This window comes from Candida jiufengensis (assembly GCF_024610255.1).
Source record: "Candida jiufengensis strain CBS 10846 chromosome Unknown scaffold2, whole genome shotgun sequence".
NCBI lineage: Eukaryota > Fungi > Ascomycota > Pichiomycetes > Serinales > Debaryomycetaceae > Lodderomyces > Lodderomyces jiufengensis.
In genome coordinates, this window is record NW_026261561.1 from 1,570,862 (window position 1) to 1,594,470 (window position 23,609).

General features: G+C 27.3%; 8 protein-coding genes across 8 annotated transcripts; 3 read left to right on the top strand and 5 right to left on the bottom strand. All coding sequences in view use genetic code 12, as the record gives it.

Annotated features, from left to right (window-relative positions):
- Positions 1 to 2,157: 2,157 nt before the first annotated feature.
- CMK1 (protein kinase) lies at positions 2,158 to 3,372 on the bottom strand (the record flags this gene model as incomplete). Its single annotated transcript, XM_051764319.1, has 1 exon — positions 2,158 to 3,372. The coding sequence occupies one exon, from the start codon at positions 3,370 to 3,372 to the stop codon at positions 2,158 to 2,160; it is 1,215 nt and encodes a 404-aa protein (XP_051619761.1).
- Positions 3,373 to 3,721: 349 nt separating this feature from the next.
- Positions 3,722 to 7,018, top strand: MAK21 (RNA-binding ribosome biosynthesis protein; the record flags this gene model as incomplete). Its single annotated transcript, XM_051764320.1, has 1 exon — positions 3,722 to 7,018. The coding sequence occupies one exon, from the start codon at positions 3,722 to 3,724 to the stop codon at positions 7,016 to 7,018; it is 3,297 nt and encodes a 1,098-aa protein (XP_051619762.1).
- Positions 7,019 to 8,385: 1,367 nt separating this feature from the next.
- Positions 8,386 to 9,366, top strand: RAS2 (Ras2p; the record flags this gene model as incomplete). Its single annotated transcript, XM_051764321.1, has 1 exon — positions 8,386 to 9,366. One exon carries the CDS (start codon positions 8,386 to 8,388, stop codon positions 9,364 to 9,366), a length of 981 nt encoding a protein of 326 aa, XP_051619763.1.
- Positions 9,367 to 9,650: 284 nt separating this feature from the next.
- PKC1 (protein kinase C) lies at positions 9,651 to 13,082 on the bottom strand (the record flags this gene model as incomplete). Its single annotated transcript, XM_051764322.1, has 1 exon — positions 9,651 to 13,082. The coding sequence occupies one exon, from the start codon at positions 13,080 to 13,082 to the stop codon at positions 9,651 to 9,653; it is 3,432 nt and encodes a 1,143-aa protein (XP_051619764.1).
- A 989-nt stretch (positions 13,083 to 14,071) lies between these two features.
- Positions 14,072 to 17,227, bottom strand: KGF54_003705 (uncharacterized protein; the record flags this gene model as incomplete). The annotated part of the gene is made up of 1 exon (XM_051764323.1): positions 14,072 to 17,227. One exon carries the CDS (start codon positions 17,225 to 17,227, stop codon positions 14,072 to 14,074), a length of 3,156 nt encoding a protein of 1,051 aa, XP_051619765.1.
- Positions 17,228 to 18,116: 889 nt separating this feature from the next.
- Positions 18,117 to 18,976, top strand: KGF54_003706 (uncharacterized protein; the record flags this gene model as incomplete). The annotated part of the gene is made up of 2 exons (XM_051764324.1): positions 18,117 to 18,597; positions 18,645 to 18,976. 2 exons carry the CDS (start codon positions 18,117 to 18,119, stop codon positions 18,974 to 18,976), a joined length of 813 nt encoding a protein of 270 aa, XP_051619766.1.
- A 238-nt stretch (positions 18,977 to 19,214) lies between these two features.
- Positions 19,215 to 20,122, bottom strand: RIP1 (ubiquinol--cytochrome-c reductase catalytic subunit; the record flags this gene model as incomplete). The annotated part of the gene is made up of 2 exons (XM_051764325.1): positions 19,215 to 19,807; positions 20,074 to 20,122. The coding sequence occupies 2 exons, from the start codon at positions 20,120 to 20,122 to the stop codon at positions 19,215 to 19,217; spliced, it is 642 nt and encodes a 213-aa protein (XP_051619767.1).
- Positions 20,123 to 20,440: 318 nt separating this feature from the next.
- On the bottom strand, positions 20,441 to 23,146 carry KGF54_003708 (putative E3 ubiquitin-protein ligase; the record flags this gene model as incomplete). The annotated part of the gene is made up of 1 exon (XM_051764326.1): positions 20,441 to 23,146. The coding sequence occupies one exon, from the start codon at positions 23,144 to 23,146 to the stop codon at positions 20,441 to 20,443; it is 2,706 nt and encodes a 901-aa protein (XP_051619768.1).
- Between the last annotated feature and the right edge of the window lie 463 nt (positions 23,147 to 23,609).

A 23,609-nucleotide genomic window follows, 5' to 3' on the forward strand; every position in this document is an offset into this window, starting at 1 on the left:
ATTTTTCTTTTAAGTAATTTCTATCAGATCGATATGACTATTTTCGATCTTCATCTTTGATTTTTCTTTGATGAGTTTAAGGCTTGAATAGGACTATCATCATTTGATACTTGAATATTGATATTTGTTGCATTTTTTACGAATTATACTTTTCCAAAAGTATTATTTGTTTAGTATGTGATGTGATTATATTGAATATGATTAATCAATATTTAAGATTTAAGCTCAGAGTAATGAAGCAAAGATTAAAACTTCACTAACTGCAAATAATAAGAAACCTTATAATTTGCTGTTGGTTGCCTTTGCTTTTATCTTATATTATAAATATACCAGCATACAGTAATTCAAATGTGTTTAATTCTACTAAATGATTTAGTTCCCAGTATGAAAGTTTTTAGCTAAAGGGTTTTTGTGTATGAAGAAAGTTGCTGTGTTTTAATAAATGTTAGTTTTATGTGTATTTTGTATTTAATTTGGGTTTTCCCATTTGTAGACTTATCTCTCTTGGTGCCAATTAACTCTACATTTCTTACTTCTATTAATGCCCAACATTTTTTTATTGTGCAGTATGCAATAAATAAATAAGCTTTTAATTGTTAAAATTGTGTTTCAGAAAATATTATAGTCTATTTAAATAAAATTGTAGATCATTAAAGTAATTTATCCATATTGTTATTCAGGCAAATTTCATATGTTCATTCTAAAATTAGTCTTGTGAATTTACTTGAAAGTTTTACAAAGACAAGCATGAATTTTTAGAAAATATAAATAGTGATTAATTTTCTTTGAAATTTGATCATTTTCATATTTTCTCTTTTTTCTGTGTTTATCTATTGATCTGTTTTTCATGCACAAGCCTAGAACTAGTAATACTTATACTTTTTGAAAATTTAAGATCATTTATTACGAAATTATCAATCAAACATTGGTATCTTTTGTTTAGTTTGTGACCCAAGAAATTTTTGAAGATAGTATTGTAACAATACAAGTTTTTGGATAATTTTCAGCTAAAGAAGGAAATCTAAATATATTTTACATTGTTGTGTGCTAATACCGTCATAATTAACAGCGATAATGTATTAGCTATACTGCAATAACATACACATGGATGATAAATTTAAGAATTTTAGTTTTATTTAATCAAGTTTTCAAAAAAAATGGCTACTGAATCTTTTCTGCTTTGGCTTTACTCCAAGTTTGTAATTTGTTTAAACATGTCGTGCAGAGTGGTTTTGCTATGTAATTTAATAAATTTAAATAATATTGTATTTGGTGTATCTTAAAATTATTTTATGTAGAACTTAACTCCTACAATTTTGCCCGTATTTCACAAGGTTAAATTTCATCAAATAGATTGATTTAAAACGATTCAAATTCACAGCTATACTTTTACTTGCAACACAATGATAAAGTAATCCCCTAAATACTATCATATTGTTTCAAATCTATATTGCAAATTTCATATTACAACCAGAACAATACACTAAATGTTGAACAATACCCACTTTTTATCTAAGGTAACATTGCTATGATTTATCTGATACTTACTGTATTACCTATTTTTGGCAACACAAATGTCAGCTTATTTAAATTAAAATTGAGTAAGTTAAATAGAGATGAATTTTCTTTTTTTATTAGTCTTTTCTTCATCGGTACAATTAAGATTAAATCAAAATAAATTTAAAGAGAACTTTTCTAATCTTCTTTTTTTCAATATCATAAAATCGGTCTAGAAGTAATATTTGGCTCTGATAACAAAGCTTTTTTAGTTGTGAAAGACCAGGTTAATCTATTATTCTCGAAAAGGTCAGGCTGTTATAATGTTATTTCTTTGGTTTGAACATGGAGCTTTTTTTTATGATTTCATACAAAATCATAATAAAAAGTTGAAACTTCAATAGGGTTGGTCTCATCAGTCGGATTATGAGTGTTTCGAATATAGTTGCACATTTTTGCTACAACTTGTTTGGATCTGTTAAATGTATAACTTTATTTTGTATCTGTATTTTCAAATGTTTGGTCAATTAGACTTATAAATTACCTTCTTTCAAAGCTCTTCAGATATGACAACTGGCAAGACATACTTTCAAAATGTTACTTATGAAGTGCATTTGAAAAAAAGTCTATAAATTAGAAGGAAAAGATTAAATCATTAAATTAAGAGTCATTAATTTCGTCTATATACTGGGGAATTTTCAATGAAGAAGGCTCTCTTGAACTTTGGACTGACGCCAGAGGTGTATTCAACTCCGTGACAGTTTCCGGCGAATGACACATATCACCTTGATGAGTATTCTCATCAGTTTTGAAATTTTTCATTTTTGGATTAGCAGCCTTTAAACGTGAGTTCTTATTATTTGATAGTATATCCATGATTTGCTTTTTTTGTAACGATGAAATATTTGGTCTTATGGAGGAAGACGAGGATGAATTTGTTGACTTAGAATTCGAATTTAGTTTTGAAATTGAAGGCGGCATATATTGACTAACAAATGGTTCTTTCTTTAACGTTGCAAGCAGCCTTCGAGCTGTATTTCTTTCAAAACATGAATTTATAAATTGTTTTATTTCTTTTGGAGTATCTTCCCAGTATTCTTCAGGTTCAAATAAATATTTCTTGTTTGTAATAGCATCTTTAGTTTCATCATCAGTTTCACAATCAAATGGTAAGTAGCCAGATAACATAAAATATAATACAACCCCCATTGCCCATATGTCTATTTCCTTACTATAACCTTTCTCTCTATCAAACATTTCTGGAGCCATGTAACTTAAAGTTCCCAGTATTTCATATAGTTTTTGATTAGATTTAATCGATCTCGCTAATCCAAAATCTCCTAGTAGTATTGAGTTTGAGTCTTTTGATTTGAAAAATATATTCTCTGGTTTCATATCTCTATGAACTATTCCATTTTCATGCAAAAAAGCTAAACAATCAATTAATTGTACTATAATCTCTTGTGATGTGTCTATATCTAATTTACCATTTGGTGATTCGTTGACAATTTTATTGAATAGATCTCCACCTTTTGCTAAATCAGTAACTAAATAAAAACTTTTATCAGTTTCAAAATAATCTATTAATGATAATAATTTTGGATGATTTTTAGTAATACTTTTCAAAATTTCAAACTCATTAACTAATGAATCCTCCATTCCATAAATTATTAATTTCTTGTATTTCTTTGAAGCACATAACTTTTTAGTTGATTTATTTTGACATTTATATACAACTGAATATGATCCCTCACCTATTGGAGTTTTCGATAGTATGTACTCAGAAGTCTTAGTAGTAACTGTTGTTGTAGATGATGGATCTGAAATTGATGATCTACCCCATGGTGTGAATTGTTTGAAGTTTGAGTTACCCATAAAGGATCTTGCTTTAGTTAAAGAAGAACTATTACGAACATTTTATATGATTTTAAATTGAAATCAAACCATTTTTGTACCTTTGCTATCAATTGATATTTCGGAGTATTCTCTTTAACCTTTTCATGTAAGATGTATTAAATTAATTTTATAGTGTTCCTAGATTTAATATATTTGCGTAGACTTCCTAATTAGGTAAGTTATAAATTTTATTGAAGATGGTCAACTCAGACATCATTTCCTGTATATAAACTAAAATCTCATCTTACTATTAAAAAATTATTTATTTTTAAAACCAATTTAAATATCAGTTGCAACCATTTTAAATTTATAACAATCAACAAGTACAATGAGTTCAATCTTAAACCTTTCTGGGTTGAAAGATAAAATAACGAGTAAATTAAGACAACAAAAACCATCGAAAAAGGAGAAGAAACAAGAACAGAAACAAGTTAAAAAACAACAAGAAGATAAAGTGGAGCATAAATCAGTTAGTACAAAAAATTCGAAACCACCTAAAAAAGATGTGAATACCGAAACACCAATATCAATTTCAAAGAATAACAAGAAACAAGCAAAGGTAACAGATGAGATACTACGTCAAGAAGCATTAGAATTGGGTGCAACAGAGGAAGATTTAAAATTATTACAAGATTTTGAAAGTGATGATAATAGTGAAATCGAATTTAATGATGATGAAGCAAATGGTTCAAAAGTAGATCTGACATTTGGAAATGATTTAAACAATTTTATGAAAAATATTGGATTAGGAAACGGAGAAGCTCTTGTGATTGAGGAAGATGAAGAAGATGAACAAGAACCAGAGAATGATGAAGTCGATGATGAAGAGATAGAGGAAGATGAGGAGCAAGAATACACATCATTTTCAGAGTCTGAGGAAGAACCAGAAGAATTTGAAGAGGAAGAAGAAAATGTCCCTGAATTAGTTTTTGATGATGACAAAAAGAAAAACAATTACAATAACATAGATGACGAGGTAATAGTGAAAGAAGCCAAATTAGAAAAAGAAAAACCCAAAAAACCAACGACGTCATCAAATGAAGATGAAATAACTGATTTTACAACCGTTTCAAGTGACAAATTAATAGTTCCAAATCAATTGGATTGGTATAATATTTATGAAATACCATCGGATCAACCTCCAAAATTAGATAGATTCGCAAGAGAAAGATTATTAGATAGAGGTCAGGCCACATTAGATAAAGATAATAAAACATATTTGGAAGAATTTTCCTCAAACTCAACACAAAGAAAGTTTTTATCACAAATTTTATCAGATGGTACATTAAATGATAAAATTTCAGCATTAACATTATTAGTTCAAGAAGCTCCATTACATAATATTAAAGCTTTAGATACTTTAATAGGATATTGTGATAAAAAATCAAGAAATGCAGCTTTACAATCAATTAATGCACTCAAGGATTTATTATTAAATGGTTTATTACCAGATAGAAAATTATTTGCCTTTGATAAACAACCTTTAGTCAAAGATGCACCAGATGCTCAATTAGCTGTTTATTTATACGAAGATCATTTGAAAAAAGGATATTTCAAATTAATTGTCATATTAGAGAAATTATTACAGGATCCAATTGTTCATGTTAGAATGAATACATTAAATCATGTATTTGATTTATTAAAAGCTAAACCAGAACAAGAAGTCAATCTTTTGAAATTAGGTGTCAATAAATTAGGTGATACTGATAACAAAGTTTCAGCAAAAGCTTCATACTTGATATTACAACTAGAACAAGAGCATCCTGCAATGAAAAAAATTATTACAGATGCAGTTATAGATGTCATTTTCAAAAGCAATAATGATGATCATTCTAAATATTATGGTGTCACAACCTTGAATCAAACTATCATAACCAGAAAAGAAGAGGAATTAGCTAACTCATTGGTAAAGACATATTTTGCATTATTTGAGAAAGTTTTGATTGAAAGTAATACATTGATCAAAGAGGAAGACAAAGATAAAACTATTGGAGAATCTGAAAAAGGTAGAAAAAATAATAGAAAAAACTTTAAGAAAGGTAAAAAAGGAGGCAGATCAGTTAAGGTTGAAGACAAATCTGATCAAGAAATTATTGAAGAAAAAAATTCTAAAATGTTTTCAGCTTTATTAACCGGTTTAAATCGTGCATTTCCATTTTCAAATTTACCAAATGATGTATTTCAACAACATTTAGATACATTGTTTAAAATTACACACAGTAGTAATTTCAACACCGCAATTCAAGCATTAGTTTTAATCAATCATATTGTTTCTCAACAAAATTTAAATTCAGATAGATATTATAGAACATTATATGAATCATTATTAGATTCTAGATTAGTCAATACTTCAAAACAAGGAATTTACTTGAACTTATTATATAAATCATTGAAAAATGACAAGTCAAATATACCGAGAGTTTTAGCATTCGTCAAAAGAATATTGCAAGTTATAGCTCATTGGCTTAATATTGGTGCTATTGCTGGTATGTTATATTTGCTTAGTGAATTATCAAAATCAATGCCGGAAATTAGTGATTTGCTAATTGATGTAAATTCAAGACCAGACGAAGAAACAAAAACAATTGAAGCCACAGAATCAACTCCATCAAAGGAAGCCAATGAAGAATATGATCCAAAGAAGAGAGATCCGAAATTTGCAAATGCTAATAAATCTTCATTATGGGAAATTGATTTATTCTTAAAACATTATCATCCAACAATTGAAATCTATGCACAATCATTTATAGATAATACACCACAACAAAAACCAGATCTAGGATTATATACATTAGCCCATTTCTTGGATAGATTTGTTTATAAAAATGCAAAAGCAAAACCACAAACAAAAGGTTCATCAATTATGCAACCTTTAGGAGGTGTTCATACTGGTGATTTATTAGTTAAATCGACAAATTCAATTTACAAGGAATTACCAGCAAATACAGAAAATTGGCTTAATAAGAAAGTTGATGATATAAAAGCTGATGAAAAATTCTTCCATCAATACTTTACCACAAAAGTTAATAAATTAAAGAATAAGAAAGCAGTTAAAGCAGGTGATGGAGAAGACGAAGATGAAGAAATTGATGAAGATGGAGATGAGCAAGATGGAGCTGGTATGGATGATGAAGAAGTTTGGAATGCATTAGTAAAATCAAGACCAGATGTTGAAGATGATATATCAGATGAAGGATTTTCAGATTTTGACGAAGGAGATTTCTCAGATATTGATGATGAAGAAATTGGAGAAGAAGAAGACGATAATAATGATGATTTTGATGATGGAGAAGGTCCACTTAGAACTGAAGAAATAAATGAATTTGATATGCCATTAGGTGGGGAAGAAGGAGAAGAAGCTGCCGAAGATGAAGATGATGAAGATGATTTTGGTGAAGAAGAACTCAAAATGTTCAGTGTCAATGATGACGATGAATTATCTGATTCAGAGTTGGAAATTGATGAACAAGACGAAGATGAAGAAGACGAGGAAGAAACCAAAAAATCTAAATCATCTAAAAGTAAAAAACGTTCAAATTCCGATGATAATAGTAATAAGAAGAAATCAAAAAGACAAAGAATAAAAGATTTGCCATTATTTGCACCAGCTGAAGATTATGAATAGCATTTTAAATAGGTTTTTAATTGCATGATTTAGATTAACAATTCTTTTCCGAGTAATACTTGTAACAGCATATATTTTATTCAAAAAGATAAGAAGTCTAGCATGAAACTCTAATATATGAAACAAATATATTATAGATTAAAAACTTTACTATACAGGAATATTCCGAAGTTTTGTTCCGGATAAGGTTTCATATATAAGAATAATACGATTTATTAAAAAAAACTCGTGTATTTTCTGAAACAAGGAATCCCGTAACTGGAAATAATTTTGTAACATTTATTAGGGAAAGTAAAAAGAAAAAAAAGAAGTGATAAAGCCGTTTTGTGTACTTGGGGTTTTGTGCATTCAAAAATAACTGTTACCACCGTTATTCATCTGCATATAAATGTATATAGATCACTCTTAGCTTATGTGTACATAACCAAATGATTTGTATTCAGTTATTAATAAAATTGCTGTGTAACTAGAGTGGTGATTGAAGTTGGCTTTTAATTACAACGGTCGGTTAGAAATATAACGTTGAGGGGCCATGGGGAAGCTAGTTCTTAGTTGTTGAATAAGTATGTCGTCATATTTAATTTCAAATATTCCATGAACTTGAGGGGGACTAGTTGATAATTCATTTTTATTTGTTTAGTGATTTTGAACAGTATATACAAATTTAATCAGTAATTATTGGAATATAATATGATTAGAGAAAGAAATCGTGTTGTAGTAAGACTATACTTTGCATGAGAAAACATTCAATGTTAAAAATCTCTTGGTTAACTAATTTGTTGAATATTAGTATTTTATTAGCTACTATTTTTTGTTGTTAGCAATTATATATCATTTAATTATTTTATTATAATTCAACTGTTTTATAATATTCATTCTCATTATAAAGTTCTATAAATTGTAAAAGAGTATTAGTGTATTTGTGATTATTATAATATATTATCCTTTCTCTTTTAAACTGTGTATAAATATTTTAATTTATAAAAATATAATAAAGTTTTTTAAAAAAACCGTTTTATTTCAAAAACTAAAAAAATAAAAAAAAGAAATTTCGCTTCTGCACAAATTAAATTTAAAGATAAATATATAAATATATAGAAGATTTACATATGTATACCCTTTTCTTATAAATTACAAAGTAGCCATATAAAATAATCAAACCATATCAAAGAAGTATATTCAAGATACCAATAGACTAATAAATTTACTATCGAGAATTCCACCCACTTATTACCTTAACTATTGACTATAGAAAACCTCCTAATTTTGTCACATATAGCAACTTATCATTTAAAGATAACAAGCGTCTATAACAAATCAACAGACGAATTAATTAATAATTTATATAAATCATCCGACTCAAAGTGATGGAGAATTATCGAGATAATCTTCATGTTCTAACAACGAAATATGATGTATGTGTAATAGGAGCTTCAGATGTTGGTAAAACATCACTAATAAATAGATATATGTATGGAAAATTTGATGAAAATGAAAAATTAGAAAATGAAGAAATATATATTAAAAAACAATATGATCAAAATCAAAATCAAATTAAACAATTTATTATATATGATTCTGATTTTCATGAAGATATGTATTTAAATTCTAAAAAAATTTCAATATTAAATGCATCAAGTTTAATGTTATTATATTCTATAAATAATTTAGAAAGTTTTATGATGGTTGAAGAATTTTTGAATTTCATTAAAACCATTTATTCATCATCTGATGAAGAAGATACAATACCGCCATTTATTTTAGTGGGATCAAAATCAGATTTAGAAAATGAAAGAATTATTGAATATGAACAGGGAGAAGAAATGTGTAAACGTTTAGGGGGATTAAAATATTTTGAATGTTCTTCAAAACTAAACGTTGGAGTCAATGAATGTTTTGAAGAATTATTAGAATTAAATAACAAATTAAACAATTACAATCAAAATCAAGATATACTAAGTAACGAAGACGTAAGTAAGATTAATAATTCAGAAGATAACAGTAGTATTGATTATGAACCTTCAATATATGAAGATAAAACTCATTTAAAACCACAACAAGAACAACAAAAAGAAATTTTAATCCCATCAACATCAACAAATATACAACAACCAAGACCAAATCCAATAAAATCAAATTCTTCATTAATTAGATTATCAAGTAATATTCAAGATTATCAAAAAAATTTAAATTTAAATTCTGAATCTTCAACTTTAGCTAATACTCCAATTTCTGTTTTAAATCAGAAGTCGGATTCTGAAAAATCATCAAATTCGAAAAGAAATAAACAATATAAAAAATCGGGAAAAGATGAATTAATAAAAAGTGGTTGTTGTATCATCACTTAGATATTGTTCACGATTTTTGTTTCATTGAATTAATGATTTTTTAATTTATTTAATGATGTATTATTATTATTCATGACGTTATTAATGAGTTTTTATGTTTTTTTATTTTTTGACATTTCAGTTTTGTTTTTGGGTTATAGATTTTATAAAGGATAGAATATAGATAGACTATTATGAATAAAGTTCAAAACTGTAGAATATACTTTTCTCAATTACTAATTATGTATTAAAAAATTTCATAGAATTACATATAAAGTTTTCTAGACAAAGCAAAAACTCCCTTTCTAAACCAGGGCACCTTCAGAAATATGACTAAATCCTCTAAATTGTTCTTGCATTTCTGAAGTTAAAACAGTTTCAACAGGGGTTAATCTTGGAGTTTCTGAAGTAAATTCTTGATCAAAATTTGAATAATCATGTTCTGAACTTAATTCAGGAATATAAGGAGGTTGAATTCGACAATTTAAAACATCATCAAAATTAACATCTTGAAAATATGAATGTTCCATAATTTCTTCTGCATCTCTCTTAGATGACCCCAATCTTTGTAAAGGGTCTTTTGTTAATAAAGCTTGTAATATTAATACAGTAGTTCTTGATAAACTTATTGGATATTTAACTTCATCATGTTCAATAGCATTAAAAATATCATCTTCATCATCACCTTTAAAAGGAGATTGACATAATAACATTTGAAATAATAAAACTCCAAAAGCCCACCAATCAACACTACGATCATAATGTTTTCCTGCAACAATTTCAGGAGCCATAAATTCAGGAGTTCCACAAAATGTTGAAGTTTTGTTTTCAAACCACATATTTTCTTTACATAATCCATAATCACCAATTTTAATATGACCTTTTGTTGTTAATAAAATATTATCTAATTTTAAATCACGATAAACTATACCATTATCATGAAAATATTTTAATCCTAATAATACTTCACATGCATAAAATTTAGCTCTTTTTGCACTAAATCTATTCTTTTGTATATGCCACATTAAATCACCACCTGAAATATATTCCATTACAAAATATATACGATTTTCTGTTTGGAAACAACAATGTAAATTTAATAAGAATGGATGCATTTGTTTATTTGCTGTTAAAAATACTCTTTTTTCACTCTTGACACTTTCTGCTTCATCATTTTCAACAATAAAATCCTTTTTCAAAACTTTTATAGCACATAATTTTGTTGTATGTCTTGATTCTGCCAACATAACTTTACCAAAATTACCTTTACCTAACACTGCAAGGAATTGGAAATCATCTAATCCAACTTTTCTTCTACGACGTTTTTGTTTACTTGATTTACCACCTATGGAAGTAGTAGTAGCTGATGAATGATTCTTTTGATGCTGTGGTCTTGTTTCAACTTGATTATCAATTTGCATTTGATCGACTTGGTTTTGTAAATCGGGAATTGCTTGTTGATGTTGATGTTGTTGTTGTTTCAGTTGGTTTTGATCAATAAATGGACTAACAAGTTCCTTGGTGTCTTCTTGAGATATAATTTGATGTTCAGTATTTTGATTGTGATAATCAAAATTATTAAATTCATCTCCTGTAATTGCAATTTCTGGAACTTGGGATTTCTGTGATTCAATTTCTCTACCGTAAGGATCATACTGTTGTTGTGAATCTGGTGTATGGGCTGTTTCATATTGTGAGGATGAAACTTGTTCATCAACAGGTGGACGACGTCTATTCATTCTTCCCGTTGGATCATATGATTCAGTCATTGGTTGTTGATATGATTTTTGAGTTGTTGTTGGCAATTTTGATTCATAATCTTTCTCAGCTTCATCATCTGATAAGTTTTTTGATGATATAGTTGAATCCAAGGAAGGATTAGTATTTACTGGAGGTTTAGGTGGTAATGCCTTTGTTGGTGGTTGTTGATATGTTGGATAAGGTAATTGTTCTTTATTTTCGTATGAACCATAAGATGTTTCTTGTGAAATTTGTTTTGGTTTCTTTGGTGATACTTTCGTTGATTTAATAGTTGCGAGAATTTCATTAGCCATTTGTAATGACATACCACATAAATCAGGTACCAAATGTGTACAATGAGCGTGACACATTACACCACATTCCGAACATTTTCTTGCATTTTTTTTACCCCATGGTAATAAATAACCACAATGACAACACCATTTTGTACCATGATTTGTAATAGCTTCAAATCTATGAGGTATTCTATGTTTCAATTGAGCAGCATCATAATCTGCACCAGATTTTGAAATACATTTTGTAACAACTTTTTGATAACATTTTCGATGACATAAAAATTTACAATCTTGACATTGGAAACCAGTATAACGTAAAAATTCTCCACAAAGTGCACAACACATAATATTATAAAATTGTTTTTGTACAAATTGATGTCCTTGTTGTTCAAATACTTCTTCTTTCCTTTGACGAATAGCACCATGACGACCTAATGGACCTCTAAATTGTTTACCTTGAGATATTGATTTTTCGAAATTAAGATTAATAAGCATTTGTCCACAAGGTTCTAAACTTATCCAAGTATTAACTGAAATTTTTTGATTGTTGTTACTGTCATTATGATCACCATTGGAATCATGTTTATTGGGGGATCTTGATGGCGAAATATTATTTTGTTGTTGATAAGGTAAAGGTAAATTTGAACCATCATTTGGACCTTGATAACCATTACCTGCACCATTAGTTTGAGGTAGATTACTAGCTGGTAACCAACCACTCGCACCTTGATCTTTTGCTACTTTCTTCTTACGAATTTCTTCAGCTAAATCAAATAATGAAAGCCAATTCACAGCAATTGGAACTAATAAAGATCCTTGTTTATCCATTACTGATAATTCAACTTCATGACTTTTATCAACATTTATAATTAATTCCTCATTCCAATTGTCATTTTTTGAAGGTTTTGTTCTTGCTTTTTCAACATCATCAATTTTAACTATAATAACAGTCTCTCTTTTTTTAAAAGCTGCAGTAGCTATATGATCAACATCTCTTACACAAGTAATACCAATACTTAATTTACCACTTAAAGGTTTTCTTGCATGTTTTGGATTATCCATAATTTCATAATTTCTATTAAAATCTTCAGAATTAATATTAAAATTTTGATATTTTTTCAAAGCTTTTTCCAATAATTGAATTCTTTGATCACTTTCTGCTTTACCACCTTCTGCTGCATTTGATGAAGATTTATCACCATCCATTAAATATAAATGAGAAATTTTTTGATTAGCTTCTCTGTATTGATTTTCTACTTGTAATTTAAATTGTAATTGTTGAATCATATGTTGAATTTTATGACCTAATGAAGGACATTCATATTTAATTAAATCAAATCTTGAATAATTTGGTTTATATTCAGATATAACAGAACTTCTATCATCTGATGAATTATTATTTGATCTTGATTTTAATTTTTGCAGTTGTTTAATTAATTTATTGATAGATTCTTGATAATAGTCAATTAAAGTTTGTGATTCAATAATTTTTGATTTACATTTTTGAATAACTTCAGAATTTTGAGAATTCTTTTTAACGTCTTGATAACCTTGTATAATATTTTGTTCAATTTCGATTTTACCTCTTATATCTTTAATTACATCATCTAAATTTTGATTTGAATTTTGACTTTGATTTTGATTCACAATATTTTGACTTTTATTATTACCTCTATTTTGATTTTGTCCTTGCCGTGACATCTTATAATTTTAGGAAATAGTTTTTACTTTAATCAAGATTCAATTAAGATTTATTCTAATATAATTTTATTTTAATGAAATTTTTGAGTCTTTCAAAATTTTAATTGATTCAGATCAATTTATAAAATTTAAAATTTTTTTTGTGTAAACGAAAGAACTTTGATCTGAAGTAATTATTTTGATAAATGATGTTTGTTTGACCCCTGGTATTAATATCTGAAATAATCAATATAGTAATATTTGAATTGACTAATATCTTGGTTGTAAATATATAAATTATTGGTTGTAAAAAAAAATATTAAAATAACAAATTTTTAGTAAGTAATAAAAAATATTAAATAGTGTTGTTGATATTTTTTATTTTAAATTGATTTATAATTAAATAAAAAAAAATAAAAAAAAAAGACTATCACATACGAAAAAATATAAGATAGAGAAATATATACATTAAATGAAGGCATTAGTTCATTAGTTTAATCGATTGGAATTAACCTAAATTATAATTGAGTTGAATTTTGTAAGTTACAACTATATATATTAGATGTACTAATATGTAATTAACATAGTAAATAAAAAGAGATTATATATATATGGTGTGAATAATATATTTAAGTGCGATCGGATTTATGTAATTTATAATAGTTCGTAATTTAAACATATGTTTTATTCTTCATATTATTATCCTCAATTAATAATTCTATTTAATAAATTCATTTTGATATTAAATATCAATGATTTTCATGTTAAATTAAAATACAATTATTCTCTTTATCGATTAATTCAATTCTCGTAAATAATTACTTGAATTTAATGTTTATTTATAAAAAACTCGTATATTTTTTTGGTTGTTCGTTGTAATTGCTTTTTTTTATTTTTGTTGCAATCATGTAGTAAAAATTTTACATAAAAGTTGCAAAAAAATATAAATTTGTTTATCATTCATTTCCTTTCATTAAATTATATATAATACATAAGATTATAATCTTAAACTATTTACTATTACATTGACATTCACAATCAGGTACAGGACATACATAATGAGTTGAAAACCATTCTTCTGCGTGTAATGCATGATAACAATGATTACAACTTAAACAAAAACTAAACCAATTTTTAAAATTTTTATCAATTTTTTTTATAATTGATGAAGAATTTAAATTATTATTATTATTAATTTCTTTATTAATATTTTCTTTATTATTATTGATATATGAAGATGATATTATAGGGGATGATGCAGTATCAGTTTCAATTTCTGAACCTAATGACATTAAACATATTGAACATCTTGGTAATGGAGCTCCACAATGAGGACACAGATTTAATAATTCATTTTTTTTATTATTAGTTTTTGAAAATTGTTTTAATAATACTTGATTATTAACTGTATTATAATTTGAAACCAGTGTTGAAGAATTTGGATAATTTGAATTTGATGATGATGATATTGAATTATTGTTTAGTGCAATATTTTTTGGTTTTGATATATTTTTATTACATCTAATACATTGTAAATAAACTTGTTTAGGAGTTGCTTTTATTGATATATGACCATCAAATGTTTTAGATAATTTTGTTCTATTTACATCAAATTTTGCTCTATAACTAAACATACTCCAACTATTCATCATTGATCTATAACAATCTATCCAATGTTTTATTCTATCATCAACAAAATATCTTGGACATGCAAAAGTTGAAACTAATGCTGCTGTTTGTACATCACTTGTTCTATCAACACAACTTTGTAATAAATCTATTCCTTTAGGGGTTATACCAGTTAATATTAATCCTTCTAATTCTCCCTTTTGAACAACAGTATCTGCTATTCTATTAAGATATACTGTTAAATCTTTATCTGATAAATTTCTAATAGCTACCCCAATTCTTTCTCTTAATGGTAATGAATGTTCATCTAATACATCCCACCAATCATCATCTGCTATAAATGCAAATATAGCTCTTAAATAAGGATCATCTAATTCTGATGCCATTTTACGACATTGATCTTTCCATGGACTATTTACATGAGAATTTTTATATGCTAAATAACCAGCAACTGCAGTTGCCATTAATCTTAATTTTTCTCTTTTTGAATTACTTAATATTTCAATTGCTTTATTAACATTACCATGAAATACTGCCCAACCAGCTGCTTTTGATATAAATCCCATTGAAATTAATAATTGTAATTTTTCTTCAAATTCTGATTCAGTTAAATACCAACCTGATACAATTAAACATAATTTTCTTTGAGATTTTTTTTCACTATCTTCTGGTATATTTATACCTATAAATTTTTTACCTTTTCTAGAAATTATTGATTTTACAGCTTGAGTAAACCAAGCTTCATTAATTTTATCACTTTTTGATATAACTCTACTTTGATTATTTAATGCATCAACTCCATTCCATATTCCTTGTACTCCTTGATAACCCAAATCAATACCTTCTGAAATCATTGTTCCTTTTTCCAAAGATTTTTTAGCTAATGAAAGCCATTTCCATGCATGTCTTAAAGCTTGTTGGTTATCATTTGGATCTAGTTCTTCTAATATTTCAATATTTTTATCTGGATCTATCCCATAACCCATTGAAACTCTTTTTCGTATTATTACACATATATCATTTTTATAAATTGCATTAGAATCAACATATGCATTTAATGGATAATTATAACCATCATCATATGATAATCTATGATTATTTATTCTGTTATTTTCAATCATACTACCATCTTCAATTGTACTTGTAGCAGGATCTAAATTCTCATCATCATTGTTGCTACTGTTCTCTCTATATCTATCATCTAATGATAAATTTCCAAATTTAGTCTGTGTATCAGTTTTTCTTGTCTTTTGTAATATATCATCTTGATTACTATCATCAGTTGATAAAAAATTTGTCATGAGTCCCTCTGGACCAACAATAGTAAATTCATTTCTAGGATTGAAATCCATTGCTTCAATTGATTCAACCACTGGCATTCTAAATACAGTACCCGATTGTCTCATACAAACAAAATTATTTGAAGTTAATGATAAAATATCTGGTGAATAATCAAAAGAAACAACTTTTTCATAATCAGTTTTATTATCTAGAACCATTGACACAAATAATGATTCTTCATTTGGTTTATACAATTGTGATGATTGTTGATTTAAACTTTGTAAAATTGATGAATCTGCTGATTTTGAATTTGCAGTTGAAGAAGAAGTTGATGTTAAATTTGATTTACTTGCGGGGACAACACCAGTATGCCATCTTCTTATTAAATCTCCATTGAAAATAGCAGAAAATTCACCTCTTCTTGTAGTTGAGTATCTTACACATGGATTAATATTTTTGTTCAATGAAGAATCATTTAATAATTTACTAAAATGTAAAACTGGACTTTCAACAGTACTTGATGAATTTGAACTTGATGATTTTTGTTTTTGATTACTTCCTAACTTTCTTCTGTCCCAAATTGATAATGATCCATCATCACTATATGATTGGAAAAAATGAGATTGAAATGGATCTATAATTATACCCATTGTACATTTTGTAGATAATTGAAATACTGGTTGTTCAATCCTTGTATCTATTTCTCTTAAGTATTTGTTTGTCCCACATAGTATATTTGATGAACTATTTGTATAATATATTGCTGACAATACACTTTCATTTGAAATATATGACGACACGGGACGTTTATCATTAGATATACCATGTATATTATTTAAAGTGTTTGATGAATATTCTTCAATATCCCATATCTGTAATGCATTATCATTTTTACCCTTTTCATATCCAACAACAATATTATTAGAATTATTAAATGAAATTGAATTACATAATCTACTTTGTTTTGGTCGTAGATGTAAAGTAGGTAAAGTAGGTGAATTTATATCAAATATTGAAATTGAACCATGTTGAGAACCAACTCCAATAATACCATGTTTTGTTATCGAGTAAGATGAACATGAAATATTATCAAACCCAGTTCTTGACAGTAATTGAATCATTGAATTCGATTCTGATGTTGTATTTTCATGGTTTGTTTGATATAATATTACTTCATCTCCCTGGGGTGTGACTGCAATAAATTGTTGTTCATACACATTATCCCAATTAAGGGCTCGTGTTATTGAACCTGCCATTTGATTTTCAAGTGAAGGCTCTATTTATTTGTTTAATTGCAAAGTTTAATTGATATAGATTTAGGTGATAAATGTGTAAATATAAATCGGTTTGTATATAAAATAATAATAAAAAATGCGACATTGCATGTCAGAAAATAAGAAATCTGACTTTCAACGTCTTTGAAACATTTATACAGTGTATTTGTTCGAGTAATTCCATACCGGTGAATACAGATAACATATAATTCCCTTAAATTTAATCATTAAAGCCGTATCATTATCAGTACGTAATGAAGTACAACTATTTACCATCTCCTTGGTTGGTGTAATCAAGAATAATCAGAAATCTTTTCTTTTTGTTACACCAACATCGTTTTGCTATATCCTGGACATCTAAACGGTTTTACAGGTGATGGATACCAAAAGTCTAGATCTACTAAAAATCATAATAACTTGACTAAATTACTTTTCATGAAAATTTTTTAATTCGACACTATTAGATTACAATATGAAAAGAAATTTTGTAACGTGAGGGCATATATAAGAATTTACAGTTTTAGATCAAGTACTGCATATTACGAATTGTCTTACTTTTTTTGCAACCACTATCTAAAATCGTTTGATACTGTCTGGAATGTTAGATAAGAGTTTACTACAAATCAAGTACAATTATCTTCAATTAAATTATAATATTCAAAACTAGATTCATTCCAAATCATAAACTGTATTATTGAACCATATTTCGAACAATCAATGTACTATAAAATTTCTTTCCATAATGAATCAAATTATAAATCAATAATCTAATGAAAATTTTAATGAAAAAAGTAATATAAATACACATATAAGGTCACTCTAGATGTAATTTTTGTCTTAACTCTTATCAACATTAGTATTTGTATCAATTATGGTTTCTATATCAATACTTTCATATTTGACTATTTTCATAACATCAACAATTGCAAATCCAGTTGGGAAATGTACATTTCCAAAAGATCAAGGTTTAGTTGAAGTAGCAAAAGATGGTGCCAATAAAGGTTGGGCAATGAGTCCTGACGAATCATGCGTACCAGGTAAATATTGTCCTTATGCTTGTCCACCTGGACAATTAATGAATCAATGGGATAGTTCATCCAAAACTTATTCGTTTCCAGGTTCATTGAACGGTGGATTGAAATGTGGTAATGATGGTAAACTAACTAAACCTTTCAATGACAGAGGTTTATGTGTTGATGGTAAAGGTACTGTATCAATTTCAAATAAAATGGAAAAAAATGTTGCATTTTGTCAAACTGTTTTACCAGGTAATGAAGCTATGTTAATTCCAACAAATTGCAATGGGAAACAACAACAAACTTTGGCTGTACCAGGTGTTGAATATTATGCAGGTACTGCTGCTCATTATTATATAAATCATCCTGGTGTTTCAAAAAAGATGCTTGTGTTTGGGGTTCAAGTGATAAATCAAAAGGTAATTGGGCACCATACATTGCTGGAATGAATATGGATAAATCAGGAAATACATTTATTAAAATTGGTGTGAATCCAAAATATATTGATGATTTTAATAATCAAAAAATTAATTTTGGTGTTAAAATTGTTTGTGATGATCCAAGTAAATGTAATGGTTTAGGTTGTGAAATCAATCCAAGAAATGGATTTAATAAAGCTAGTGGACCATCAGCTGGTAATTCATTAGGTGCTGCTTATTGTATAGTTACTGCTACTGATCATTCAAAAGCTAAGATTGAAGTGTTTGAAGCATGAATAAATTTATTCAGCAATATTGTATCAAAATGTCTTTAGAAGTTTCTTTAGAATTGTTTTTGTTTTATTATTTTTTAATATTGTACTTTATTATATAGATATTCAATACACGTTGTTTTTCTACAAATAACTTCTTTATTAATCTTACATTTTGAGTTTACTTATTTGACCTTTTTTATTAATTTTTAATTACATTAAATAATTTATTATATATATATTGTTTTAATATTTAATGAGATTAACCCACCATTAAAGTTTCATCATCTGTGAAATCATAAGCTGGAATTTCTAAATTTAATGGAGCTGGACCTTTTCTAATTCTACCTGAAATATCATAATGAGAACCATGACATGGACAAAACCAACCACCGAAATCTCCAGCTTCACCAATTGGTACACAACCTAAATGAGTACAAATTCCCAACATAACTAACCATTCTGGTTTTTTAACTCTATCAGCATCAGTTTGTGGATCTCTTAATTTTGATACATCGACTGCATTAGCTTCTTCAATTTCTTCTGCTGTTCTATGTCTAATAAATACAGGTTTACCTTGCCATTTAACAATAACATTTTTACCTTCTGGAATTGCACCTAATTTAACTTCAACTTTAGCCATAGCTAAAACATCAGCTGATGCAGCAAATGATGAAAGAAAAGCATCAACTGTTGATTTTGCACCAACTGCTGATAATAAACCCATTGATCCAACCATAAAATATGTGAAATTTCTACTACCTTGTGGAGTTTTGTGATTTAAATATGATGAAAAGTCTGGTTGTTGGTAGTTTGATAATTGAGATGAAGTAGACGATAAGGTTCTAATGGAATCTAAAGAATTATTAGTTAGTATTTAAGTTACAATTTTGAAATAAAATATGAGTTTAGGAACCACTGGGTTCCGGAATTTATTCCAAGTTTATGAAATGACCATGTTTTGGTCCATATGGTTCAAACGTGAGCTTCTCGTTGATATATAATGGTACTTAATTTTGCTGTTATAGAATTGGTTGTAAAAATTCATCTCATGGCAATTGACAATTCTTGGTGTTTGGAACTCGATATTTTGTATGATTTTCGAATCGATTAAAACATACTTTTTAAATTCAAACCATTTTTCAAAGATCTATAAGTAAGTGATGACATGGTTGTGGTATGATGATGGTATATTGATATATATATGTGCTATTAATTAATTCAATCGTTAATAATAGGTTTAAGTTTTTTTCAATTGTAATAATATAATTTAATATACAGGTACATAGTTAACTTTATATATACATACATTAAATTATTATAATACTTTTTTCAACATTTTTTATTGGTTTAATTTTTATATAATATTTGGTAGCTCACACATTTAACCATATATTACTTAATACAATCTCAGGTTCATTCAAATAAGAACTACGATAATCTTTGTACTTAATTTGTTCATTACTACTCTAATATCTATAAATTTCCTTATTTAATACCAAACCCTGAACTTTCTTCAACAGCTTTATCTAATTTATTAATCAATTTATCTTTACTACCATAATTGTATAATGCCAATTCGTTAAAACATGTATGAGCTAAAGGTAATCTGTCACTATCATACCCATTGTTTAGTAAACTGATTTTGAAAGGTAAATTTTGTAATCCTGTTGCTGGTACTCTATCTGACCCCGTGACAAAAGTTAATATTTTTTTACGTTTTCGATCATTTGACTCATTCATGTATTCCCAAAACCACATAATTATTTTTGAATTTATGGCTTCTGAACTTGATCCCCATCCTATATATTTTGTAACTGATTTTAATATATCAATATCTATTCTATGATCATCACTACCACACAACAAAAGTTGAATTTCATCTTGCAGAAATAATGATACTGCATTACCTCCTATAACATTGTTGAACCCTTTTATAAATGATTCAACTTGTCTTCGTATTCCATCTCTCATGAAAAACATCATATACTTATCAAGATATGCATCTAAATTGTGTTTTGTTACCAAAACATTGTCACCATTGGAAATTAATTCTTTAGTATGGTATGAACCAAATACATCAGCATAACTTACCTCAAATGTCATTCTTAATTCTGAAAATTCTGACTCTGATAGTTCTTTCAACTTCATCAAGTTTTTATAAGACTCTGGATATAATTGAGCATAATCAGCTCTATTTAATGATCTACCTAATAAAATTTTGTACAATGCAGTAGGAAATTGTAACTCCAATATTGTAGAATTATAAATTGCTAAGCCCAATACAGCTCCAAATAAATAATACATATCTTGATTGTCAATAGGTACAGTATTAAACCATAAAAGATTAGAGTCTTCAACATTATAAAACATTCCCGTTTGAGGATTAAAGATCTCTTTAACCAACAAGATAAACCATTCTTTTCTTAACCCTCCAGCATCAACACCAGGTTCATTTACAAATTGAACTCTTAAACTCTTTTTTAAATTTTCCATATTTTGTTTTATTGCTTGTAAAGAATCTTGTACAATATGATCCCTTCTAATTTTTATGCGTAAATAAACATCAATGACAACTCTTTTATCTAATGAATTAATAAAAGCTTCTTCGGCTTTCCTCTCCATTTGTCTTCTTGCTTCATATTCTAATACTGATATTTTACTCCCTAAAGAAATTAAAAATGGGTATTGACATAAATAAAATGATGCATCACTAAATAAACTCTTGTTCCTACTTGTACCATGAATGTAACCAATGATGGACTTCAACTCAGCTTGACTTGAAGTTTTGGAATTTTGTACATTCTTGTTGCTTTGCCAACTATCAAAATCTAATTTAATATTAACATAATCAACTAATGAGTTATAAAATATAGAAACTGGTAATTGAGATTCTCCTCTTAATTTATTCGCTTTAACAAAGAATGTTAATGCTTTTAATGCTGATTTGATTCTCCAATCATTACCATATTGATGTACTTTGATTTTATTTTCTTGTTTTGAATTTCCTTTTTTAGCTTTCAACGGAAATGGATCACTTGAAATTTGAGTTCTTGGAAATGTCAAAGGTTCTGCTAATGAAAACAGAGGCGATGAAGCAATTTGATCTTTTAAATTTACATTTTGAAAATATTCTTGATCTTCCGTTTCAGTTTCATTTCCTGAACTTGGTGGTGATAATGCTGATGGAGATGGTGCTAATTTGATATGTGGATTATTTGCTAAATAAAAATACTTCTTTAGTTGAAATGTAATGTACAAATTTATTATGTCTAGTCTTTGATTGAAATATGATAATTCCAAATTTGAAATCCAAGCTGACCAATATTTCAATACAAGGTCATTATCAATGCATGAAACAATTCCCAAGCATCTTTTCAAAATGTCATAACACAATACTTTGATTTCTGGTTCGTCTTTCATTAATTTTTTCTTTGATTTATGCCTATCATCGTACACTAAAGAACTTGACAAAAAAGGGATATGAAGTAGAATATAAATCCAATTATAATATAAAACGTCATTGGAATTGATATAAATTCTTTTCAAACTATCACTTGCTCCTTTTAATGCTAAATATAAAGGTCTTTTAGTTGGTAATTTTGTTAATAATGTGAATAAATCTTGAATTTCTTGGTAGTTAATGTTAGAACTATGATAGTGAGGTCGATGACTAGAGCGCCGTATTTTAAATGAATTATTCAATATTTTGAAAGATTTGAAATTATCGTATAAATACTTTGACAATGGCTGAAATATTTCATGTAGTGATTGAGATTGTCCCTGAGCTGATGCTGCAGTCTTAAAACATTGATCCACTAGGTTATTAACATCTTTCAACGAAATTAAATTGTGCTTTTCGAGATCATTATCCAGTTGTATGACTTCAATTATATTTGTTGTATGACATATAGAGCATTTATATTTTTTGGCTTGATTTGGAAAAGTTAATATAGTACCACAACAAAAACATTTATTCACACTTTTGAAGCTACTGGAGCTATTGGGGCTACTAATACTAGTATCGTTTACCATCTCAGTTTCAATTGCATTAGGTAACTTGATTGAGGATTTTTTAATATCATTTGATTTTTCACCATATGAGTCGCTTAAATTTAATATCCCCTTTAGACTCCATGAATTTTTGATCGAGGTTTGTTTCTCTTTGGATTTAATCTTAGTCAGACTCAGCATAAATACATTGAAATCAAATTTTTAAAGGAGTTATTACTGAATTAATTGTTTCGGATTGTAAGGAAAAATGTAAATATGAATTTGTGAATTAGCTTTTTAATCTGAATTTTTGAACTTGTGAAGAATTTAATGTGTATTTATTTATTAACTCTAGATATTAAATGAAAATTTTCAAAACAGATTTAACAGCAGAACAATCAATTATTATTATTGAATTGCTAATCTAAAAAATAATTTTGTTATGCCATATTTAAACATTTCCTTTAATTTACGAGATTTAAAATTATAATTTATTTATTGTACTATTAAAGATCTTACTTTAGTTTTTTGTGTAATTAATGTTTTTTGTATGTATTCAATACTATTTTAAATTTTTTACAACCAAATTCAAATCTTTTAAATATTGAAGAAATCAACTAGACCTTGTGTCATCATAATTAATTCAATTCAATCGTAGAAGACA